Raw genomic sequence first — 10,792 nt, 5'->3', positions numbered from 1 at the left:
GGGCGCAGGTTCTAGAATCAAGCCCAGGCCCTTCCTCAGCAACAAGGGGACAATGTTGGTACAGCTTAGGAGATTCATATCCCACCCTCTTGCCCCACAGAGGCTCTGGATCCACTATAAAACCGATCAGGAAGGATCAGCGGATCATCCCATCCAAAGCAACCAACCTGGGAGCATCCAGACAGGTGGACAAATGATAAGCAAAAAAAAAAAAAAAAAACCAAACAGAAAACATACAGTGCAAACTGCAGACTCAGTCAGGTGGCAACCGAGACCAGAAAATGTTTTACGATTCATCACAATCGATGTAAAGGCTTTTAACAGAAAAATATGAAAGCATTGTGTTTCAGTGCAGCCTGATTCTCCCCCCACATCCCAACCAGGTCACAACAATGTCACTCAACAGGATAACACTCACTAGCTCTCCATCAACTGCTGCTGTGTGGTATTTGATACTGCAGCAATTGAAAGTAAACAATCTTCTCGATGCCTTTCAAATTAGAAAGCAAAGATTAAAACTGATCTCCAAGTGATCGCGCAGTACAACACAATCCTGGGTTTCCTGAGAAACTCACTCTCCATGGGCTGTGGGAGCATTTATTACCCAACCCCAATTGCCATGGAGAGGGTGGAGGTGAATGGCTTTCTTGAATCACTGCAGTCTGTAGGGTGTATCACAATGCTACTAGGGAGGGAAATCCAGGATTTTGATCTAGCGACATCGAAGGAATGGGAATATATTTCTGGGTGAGTGGTCACCTGCAAGATCCCACCAAGCCAACAAGCACCATCTCAAACTCCAAATAGCCCTAAGGCCACAATGGTTAAACTTGGGGAATTCCTGTCACCTCCAAATACCCTGCAAAGGTAAAGAATCTCAAAACATTTTAAACAGGTTAAGGAATTATTTCAGGCAGCTGTACAGTGGTAATTTCAACTAAAAGGATGTTGCCACCTACCTACCACACAATTGAGCAACGCTGTGCATGAATATCAGTATTGGTATGATATCAGGTATGCAGGCTGTACATCCTGAAATAGAATGAGAATCAAGAAAAAACACATTCCTCTGGTCATTTGTAACAGGACAAGGACGTGTCGCCCCTGGATACTCTGTTCAGCACTTGAACTATCCCAGGTGCACCAACAGCTTTAACACCCAACAATCATCAGTGGAGTTCCTAATGTGGCTAGGTGACATTTGCTAGAAGCTGCACTATCATTGGTTGGCTGGGTGGGGGGGGGGGGGAAGAGGAGGGGGAGGAGGAGGAGGAGGTGGTGGGGGCATCGTCGTGTGCATTTGCTGCGAAGAAGGATTTTGTTTAAACTTTGCACCCTTCAAAATTTTGAAAATCACATTACCTGCAAAAGGAAGGATATTATCAAATTGGAGAGGGTTCAGAGAATATTTACCAGGATATTGCCAGGAATGGAGGGTTTGAGTTATAAAAACAGGCTGGGACTTCTTTCACTGGAGCATAGGAGCTCGAGGAGTGACCTTGTAGAGGTTTATAAAATCATAAGGGGCATGGACAAGTTGAATAGCAAGGGTCTTTTTCCCTAGGGAGTTGGGGGTGACTTCGAAACTAGGGGCATTTTTTTCCCCCCAAAGTGAGGAGAAAGGTTTAAAAAAAAAAAGGACATATGGGGCAATTTTTTTTTTAAATAACCGAATGGTTCATGTGTGGAATGAACTTCCAAGATGCAGGTACAGTTACAACATTTAAGAGACATTTCGATAAATACATGAATAGGAAAGGTTTGGAGGGTTATGGGCCAAATGCAGGCAAGTGGGACCAGCTTAGTTTGGGAACATGGTCAGTATGGACTGGTTGGACCAAAGGGTCTGTTTCTGTTCTGTATGACGATGGTCTGGACACAGGGGAAGCTGGTAGGTCTCTGCTGCTTTCTCCATGGCAATAGATCAGCCAGTGTCTCTTTGCTAACCAATCAACATCCCTTCCAACTTGGGGTATAAAATTGTGGTGATTGTTTGATATTTGGTTTTCTGGCCTTTATCCTGATGAGCACAGTGAAAAGTTTCAGAAACCAGTCAAATAACATTCAGATTCAGCACAACCAAGGAATCTCTATTTATAAATGCAAGCCCTCTGGAAATCCCAGAGCACTTCCCAGCTAATGGCATAATGTAAAAAATTCACACCACTATTGTGATGGTGAGTGTGACAGTTAATTCTTGCACAGCAATGCTGTGTGCGTTTTAGAAAAAAGTAATAACCAATCTGCTTTGATGATGTTGATTAAGCAATAATTATTCAGCAGCTCAATGAGTGAACTCCCCAAATCTTCTGCTAGTGTTAGTGGAAAAGCAGCAAGTCACAGGGGAGTATATTTAATCCCATAGTCCCAGCAGCTGGCTTCCTTGACGTTGGGTCATATTTCATTAACTGTGACAATCTCTCTCTCCCTTTAAATATTTCACAGAATGTTGAGATCATCCCTGGGTGATGGGGTGCTGTTGTCTTGGAGTTCTGCAGTTCAGATGGAAAAGGCACTGTCACTGCTAATAGTGAGGGAGTTTGAGGATTTTGAACACATTACAATAAAGGAACCAGGATTGATGGAGGTTGTGGCTTTAGAGAATGCTTTCAAAGGAGCCTTAGAAAACTGCTGCAGTGCAGATGGCAAATAGTGCCGCCTGTTTTTGTGGTACTGGAGGGAATGGGGGAGTGCAGTCAATGATTTAAGGTGGTGGATGGGGTGCAAATCAACTGAAATCCTACATCTTGGATAATGTCAAACTGCTTGGGTTTTATTGGAGCTGCACCCATCCAGACAAGTAGGAAGCATTCCATTACAGTTCTGACCTGTGCCTTGCAGATGGTGGACAGGCTCTGGGGAGTCAGGAAGCGAGTTAATTGTTGCAGGATTCCCAGCCTCGGACTTGCTGTGATAGCCGCTGTATTGATATGACTGGTTCAGATCAGTTTATGGTCAATGGTAAGCCTCTGGATAATGTGAGTGGGAGATTCAGTGATGGTAATGCCATTGAATATCAAGGGGAGGTGTTAGTCTGGATTAAAGCATGATTCACTCACACACTTTGTTGATTGATGCACCAAAATGAACAGATTATTCAAAATATCTTTTACTGCTAATTTTGGCCAAGTTATCAGATACGATCGTTTATGTAAGGTGGTATATTTAACATTTATAACTGTTTACAAGGCATTAGCTTTTGCAAGAACTCCTGCTATCTACAACATGTACTGGAGCTATGTGCAGTTGTTAGAACGCCCCTCATACAGGCCACGTCAAACCACGTACAGCTCACTGCTCGATCACTAAACCCAGTCTCTCAGAGAGCGAGAGCCTGGGCCTGGGCCAGGGCCAGGGCCAGAAACCAGACAAAACACATGGCTACAGATGGCAGAGATTCCAACATAAACACTCCCCACACCTGCCTCCAACACTCAGACAGAATCTAACACAAACTCCTCCAAACTCAGGGCCAGGGGAAAAGTAATCTTTGAAATGAGGAGGAGGAACCCAAAACAGATCATAATCCAGGCAAATGATAAGAGTCACACTGCAGACAAACCATACCACTCTCTTCACATTCATCAAAAGCAGAATAGACTCAATTTTTATAGCATATGAGGCAGCCATTTGGTTCATCATGCCTGTACTGGTTCTATTACCTAGTGCCAATCTCCTGCCTTTTTCTCCCATATCTCTACCACCATTTCTATCCAAATAACCATCCAATACCCCTTGTGAATGCCTCAATTGAACTTGTCTACATCACATTCCCAGACAGTGCATTCTATTCACAAGCATGGAGATTAAGAAAATGGATTTCAAAACAGCTCAGATTAAAAGGACCTGGAGCAAGCTAGGTGGCCCCTTGAGAAGATCACAGCTGACCCTCCAAATCAACACCGCTGCACTTCCTCACCTTGATGCCCTGAGGGTCCAAAAAGCTATTTGTGGAAATCTTCACACCTCACTCAAGGAGACTAGCTCAGTGAGCTATGATTAAAGGGACTGTAATAGAGCGTGTGTGTGACAAAGCACATGCTCCAAAACATGGCACTGAAAAGGTGCTGTACTGTCAAAGGAGCCACCTTCCAGATGAAGCATTAAACAGAGGCCCAGCCCAGTCTGGTGGCTGTAAACGATCCCAGAGCCATTACTGGAAGAAAAACAAGAGAATATTATGTATACTACCCAGAAGAAATCATCCCCAAAACACCCAGTGTTCACACATCACATAACCACAGCAACAAATAATATTCAATTCTTACCTTTTGCTTCTGTGGGAAATGTTGCAGAATGTCTGGACACAAAAAGCTTGAGCTGTTCATCCAGGCTGTAGGCAGCAGCATCGATGTCCCAGGAGAGGATCCCTGGAGAAGAAACACCAGCAGTGAGGGCATGGCAGAGGTGTGTGCATATGTGATTAAGAGAAAGACCTCAAAGCTAGTGGACAGGGAGGTGTAAGAAATGTCAACCTTTAGCGTGAAGAGGTTGGGCTTTGGGGATGATGAAATGCTGCTTCTGTTGACAAACTCCATCCAGCACAAACTTATCATGTAACCATTTCAGCTCAATCACTTGGGGAAGTCTCATCACAGCCTACAGACTCACATGACCACTTCCTCCCCTCTGCATTTAACTCCAGCTAAAACCAAAACAACATTCCATTTTTCCTTGATTTTTTTTTTCTGACCAGCCTCCAGTTTGTTAGAGCACATGGATAGTTCAATCCCAATGCTGCTACAGCTCGAGCAGCAGGAACATTTTACAACTGGCTAATCTCTATTTTACTTTTCAAACACCCTCAATTACGTTTTATCCACTCCAGGCTCCTAATGACAGGACTGATCCATGAACCATTCCCCAACCATCAGTCCTGACCAAAGATAATTGACCTGAAATGTTAATTCTTAAGATTTTACCAGCACAAATGCAGAGCGACGCCTACACCCCCTCCCTTTTTTCAAATCCACAATTTACTGGGCACTGATTTAAATTACAAATAGAGTAGTTGCTGTCATCACTGAGGAAATGACACATGATTGATCTGCACTGAAAACAGTCATAGAATTTTCATAGAATCCCTACAGCATAGAAGCAGGCTGTTCAGCCCATTGAGTCCACCCTGTAGGTGAGCATCCCATCCAGACCCACCCCTACCTGATCCCTGTAATCCTGCATTTCCCATGGCTAATCCACCTAGCCTGCACATCCCTTCACATTATAGGCAATTTACCATGGCCAACCCACCAACCTGCACATCTTTAGACTATGGGAGAAAACCCACACAGACACAGTCAGATGTCCAAGACTGGAATCAAACTTGGATCCCTGGCACCGAGAGGCAGCAGTGCTAATCACCGAGCCACCCGGGTGTCAGTCAGAGATGGTTTAAAAAGTAAACAAGAGAAATCAAGTTTTCTTCCACAGGTACTTCTAGGAGACTTTGGGTGACACACACCATTTGAAGTCCAACAGGAATTTGGGGGGGGGGGGGGGGGGGGGGGGGGGCGGAGCAGCAGCAAATATAAACAAGATTTTGAGCTTCACAACAAGAACAATTTGCTGGATAAACTCTGCAGGTCTGGCAGCATCTGTGGAGAGAAAGCGTTTTGAATCGTGACCCTCTTCAGAACTGTTCTGAATGTTAACTGCTGTCACCCCACACACGCTGCTAGACCTGCTGAGTTTCTCCAGCAATTTCGGTTTTTGCGTCAGACTTCCAGCATCCGCGGTTCTTTGTTTTAGTTTAGCGTTTTCCTGTAGCCCCAGTGACAGTAGTTACAGTAGGAACAGGAAATTGAGACGAGGTAGAAGATAAAATCGACGCTCTGTATTGGCCACATATGGAAATGGAGACATTGTGTGGGTTTCTTTGTAGGCCGATACATTGTATCGGTCACATACGGAAACGGACACATTGTATCCGCCTGACTGGAAATCCAACATGAAACTGACACATTGTGTCCAGCTCTGGAATATTAAACAGGTCCCGACCAGGGTTTATAACAAAAACAGAAATAGCCGGAGAAACTTAGTATCTGTGGGAATAAAGCAATAATATCGAGTCCGGTGACTCCTCAGAGCATGGTTGATCACACTTCGATCGGCTTGTCGCTGATCCTGGGATCCACTGTGTCGGAGATCCGGATGGAGATGGTAATATCTCCCCAGTCTACAATGTTTTTTGGGGGGTGGCGGTGGGAGTGGGATATCTCCCGCTAATCCGGCCCAAGCAGGCGTTCCTGCGGGAATACATTCAAAAATTCAAACTGTGTCGCTGCACAGATAGGTGGGAATGCAGCTCGGATTACAAACCGCCCGGGGACACACAGACATTAATATATACCCACGCCGCCCTCAAAACAAAAATCACAAACCGCCTTTTTGTTCTGTTGGAGTATTTTTTTATATATAAAAGCAATGACGGAGGGCGGTGGGTGGAAGGGGGTTGTTAAACCGGGTCCTGGAAACTCCGGCAACACGGTATCCCCTGTCCCGGTCATCAGCCCGGTTATCTGCCCCTTCTCCCCACCTTCCTCCGCTCACCCTCCCGGGGACCGGCAGCCTGGCCCTGAGCTTCCCCTTCTACCCAGAGCCGCTTCCCGGACACAGGCCCCGGGGGATCCAGGGCGATCCGGCAAAGTAGAGACTAACAGCCCCTACAAGCGGCAACATTTACCCCCGTTAGAGGCAAAATCCCGCGGTAATCCCGTGCTATCAGCCCAGCCCGCCCCACCCAAAGCGCGTTCCCGGGTTAGCGACTCGTTGCTCCCGCCTGAAGCCGCAAAGCCCCGACACCCCAGGATGGCGGCGGCGGCGGCGGCGGCGGCGGCGGCGGCGGCGGGGGGGGGGGGGGGGGACGGGGGTATTCCACATTAACCAGCTCCTGGTAACCACTGGGAGCGGGAATTCAACATTCCCAATGCCCCCCCCATCAAATACCCTGGGATAGGGGGAGGGGGATTGAATATTTACAGCATCCCGATACCCCCACCCGGGGGAAGGGCGCTGAGCGGCTGCGATACCGTACGGGCCGGTGTTGGCGGGAGGGGCACCGATACCCCCGGAAAGGGCAAAGGGCAAAGGGCCTCGGGGCTGGCTCTCTCACCTTGCCGAATCTGTGCGATCACATCCGACAACAGCTCGGGCCTCCCGGCCTCTCCGACTACCACCAGGGCCGAGGCTTTGCGCTGCCCGTTCCCAGAGGCGGCCACCGCCATCCCCGCTCCCGGTCTCGGTGCCGCCGCCGACGCCGACTCAGTAAATCCGCAGCAGGAGCTGAAAAACCAACCAATCAGCGGCTTGTACCCTCCCCCCCCCACCGACTTCCGGTCTCAGCCCCCCACCGGCCACATCGCAGAACCCAGTTCCAGGTCCGGAGGGAGGAGGAGATGGAGAGGGAAAGGGATGGAGTGAGGAGGAGAAATGGAGATGAGAGATGGAGATGGAGAGGGATGAAGGGAGGGAGAGGGATGGAGGGAGGAGGAGGAGGAGAGAGGGATGAACGGAGGGCAGAAGAGAGATGGAGAGGAAAGAAGGGGAGGGAGGGAGAAGGAGAAGGAGAGGGGAGGGATGGGAGGAAGAGGTAGAGAGGAATAGGATAGAAAGGGATGGGAGAGAGAGAGGTGAGAGGGAATGGCAGACAGTAGATGGAGGGGAGTGGTGAGGGGAAGAAAAGGATGGGAGGGGATGGGGGAGAAAAGGATGGGAGGGAAGTGGAAGGATGGGATGGAGGGAGGAAGAAGGAGAGAGGGAGCAAGTGAAGTAATGATGGTTAATTTCAATCTGCACCTAGTCTATGTAAATGTAATGAACAAGGTTGTGGAGAGTGAGTTTCTGGAGTTTGTTAGCAATGATTTTCTGTAGATTGAAGATCCAACTCAAACAAGCTATCTTCTGTATTATGTAACAAGAAAGGGCCAATTAATAATCTTGTTGTAAAAGCATTTGTTCTGGCTAAGTGGCAATAGAATTATACCTGTAAAAGTGAAGTAGTTCAATCTGAAGGAAATTATGAAGGTACAAGCAAATTGCCTGAGGTGGATTGTGAAAATAAATTAAAGATATGATTGTACATAGGCAGTGGAAAGTCTTTAAATAATTATGACATAATATACATTCCTTCAAGACACAAATACCCCCTCAAAATGTCAGTCATTGCAAAGCAAGTTAAGAATTGTGTAAACTGAAAAGAAAGGCCTATAATGTTGCCAGCAATACTGGTAAACCTGAGGATTGGGAGAATTTTATAATACAGCAGAGGAGGACTGAGAACTTTATAATGAAAGGGTGAATAGAATATTAATGTACACTAGCAAAAAGTGTAAATGACTGTAAATGCTTGTATAGATATGAAAAAAGGAAACATTTAGCTAAGACAATCATGTGTGTGTTACAGGCAGAGTCAGGAGAATTTATAATGAAGAATAGCTGAGCAACTACATGATTATTTTGTGTCAGTCTTTAGTGAGGAAAATACAAGAAATCTCCCGGGATTAGAAATCCAAGGGATTAGAAACCCAATGCTCTTTGGAGGGTTGGGTAAGACTCAAGATCCTGAATGCTCTCTATCTGCACTAAGGGATTCTGTGATTCTATAACGTTCCACACAGGATGTTTGTTCACAGAATTAAGGCACATGAGATTGGAGGTAATGCATTGGCATGGATTAATAATTTTGGTTAACATACAGAAAGCTGAGAATTAGAATAAATGGGTCATTCTCATGTTGGCAGACTATGACTAGTTAGGTACCACAAGGATCAGTGCTTGGGCCTCAGTAGTTCACAATCTATATCAATGATTAACAATTTGGACAGGAAGACTAAATGTAATATTTCCAAGTGTGCAGATAACATAAGGCTAGGTGGGAATGTGTGTTGCAAGGAAGATGTACAGTGGATTTAAGAGGATTTGGACAGGATTAGTGAGTGGCAAGGAATTGGTAGATGGAATATATGTGAGATTATCCATTTTAGTGAGAAGAATAGATGTGCAGCACATTCTTAAATAGTAAGAAGTTGGAAAGTGTACATGTAAAAGGTCAGAGAGATGTACAGTACAGAAACAGATCCTTCAGTCTAACTCATCCGTGCTGACCAGGTAGCTTAGGTAAATCTTGTTCTATTTGCCAGCATTTGGCCCACATCCCTCTAAACCCTTCCTATTCATATACCCATCCAGATGCCTTTTAAATGTTGTAATTGTACCAGCCTCCACCACTTCCTCTGGCAGCTCATTCCATACACGCACCACCCTCTGCGTGAAAAGGTTGCCCATTAGGTCCCTTTTAAATCTTTCCCCTCTCACCTTAAACCTATGCCCTCTAGTTTTGGACTTCCCTACCCTGGGGAAAAGACCTTGTCTATTCACCCTATCCATGCTCCTCATGAGTTTATAAACCTCTATAAGGTCACCCCTCAGCCTCCGACGCTCCAGGGAAAATAGCCCCAGACTATTCAGCCTCTCCCTAAAGCTCAAACCCTGCAAACCTGGCAACATCCTTGTAAATCTTTTGTGAACCCTTTCAAGTTTCACAAGATCCTTCCTAGAGCAGGGAGACCAGAATTGTGTGCACTATTCTAAAAATGGCCTAACCAATGTCCTGTACAGCCTCAACATATCCTCCCAACTCATATACTCAATGCACTGACCAACAAAAGGATACCAAATGCCTTCTTCACTATCTTATCTACCTGTGGCTCCACTTTCAAGGAAATTTGAACCTGCACTTTAAGGTCCCATTGTTCAGTAACACACCCAGGACGTTACCATTAAGTGTATAAGTCCTGCCCTGATTTGCCTTTACAAAATGCAGCACCTCACTGTTATCTAAATTAAACTAAATCAAAATTAAAGGAGTGTAGCTGTCCTTGTCGATATGTCACTAAAGGTTAACATGGAGCTGCAGCAAAACTGATAGAACACTTGCCTTTATTGCAAGAGGGAGTACAGAGGACTGAAGTCATGTTTCGGTTGTACAAGAGCTTGCTGAGAGCTCACCTGGAGTACTGTGTGTAGTTTGTTTCCTTATCTCAGGAATGATATTATTGTCGTAGAAGGAGAACAGTGAAGTTTCACCAGACTTGTTCCTGGGATAGCGGGACTGTCCTGTGAAGGGAGATCGGGTAAACTGGGCCCTGTATTCACTAGAGTTTCAAAGAATGAGAGGTGATCTCATTGATATGTACAAAATACTGAAAGTGTTAGACAGGGTAGAGACAGGTAACATTCCCCTAGTTGGGGAGTGTAGAACCAGGGAGTACAGTTTAAAAATAAGGAGAAAGCCACTTCTATCTAAAATATGAAGAATATTGTTTTAAACTCAGAGGTTTGTGAATTTTTGCTCTGTGGAAGTTCAGCCTTTGAGTATGTTTAAAGTAAAGATTGACAGATTTCTAATTCCCACTGATGTAAAGGGAAATGGAGCTAGTGGAGAAAAAGGCATTGAAGTAGATGATCAGCCATGATTGTACTGAATGGTGGAGCAGGCTTAGTAGGAACTGCAGATGCTGGAGAATCCGAGACAACAAGGTGCAGGGCTGGATGAACACAGCAGGCCAAGCAGCATCATAGGAGCAGAGAGGCTGACGTTTCGGGCCTAGACCCTTCATCAGAAAAGGGGGAGGGGAAGGGGGTTCTGAAATAAATAGGGAGAGAGTGGGAGGCGGATAGAAGAGGGATAGAGGAGAGGATAGGTGGAGAGGAAACAAACAGGTCGAAGAGGCGGGGATGGAGCCAGTAAAGGTGAGTGTAGGTAGGGAGTTAGGAAGGGGATAGGTCAGTCCAG

At 45.9% G+C, this 10,792-nt stretch overlaps 1 protein-coding gene across 2 annotated transcripts in view; it reads right to left on the bottom strand.

The window, feature by feature from the left end:
* Positions 1-7,263, bottom strand: part of map1sa (microtubule-associated protein 1Sa) — a 24,919-nt gene extending 17,656 nt beyond the window's left edge. For both annotated transcript variants that reach the window (XM_020516754.2, XM_020516755.2), the window contains exons 1-2: positions 7,112-7,263; positions 4,269-4,370 (exon numbers count right to left, since the gene is read on the bottom strand). In XM_020516754.2, coding sequence (XP_020372343.1) covers positions 4,269-4,370; positions 7,112-7,223 — 214 coding nt within the window. In that variant the 5' untranslated portion in view covers positions 7,224-7,263. The remainder of the gene's footprint in view (positions 1-4,268; positions 4,371-7,111) is intronic.
* Between the last annotated feature and the right edge of the window lie 3,529 nt (positions 7,264-10,792).

The sequence above is a fragment of the Rhincodon typus genome, chromosome 29 (assembly GCF_021869965.1).
Source record: "Rhincodon typus isolate 14 chromosome 29, sRhiTyp1.1, whole genome shotgun sequence".
Classification (NCBI taxonomy): Eukaryota; Metazoa; Chordata; class Chondrichthyes; order Orectolobiformes; family Rhincodontidae; genus Rhincodon; species Rhincodon typus.
The sequence above is the reverse complement of the archived record's forward strand: the minus strand, read 5'-3'. Positions and strand labels throughout refer to the sequence as shown.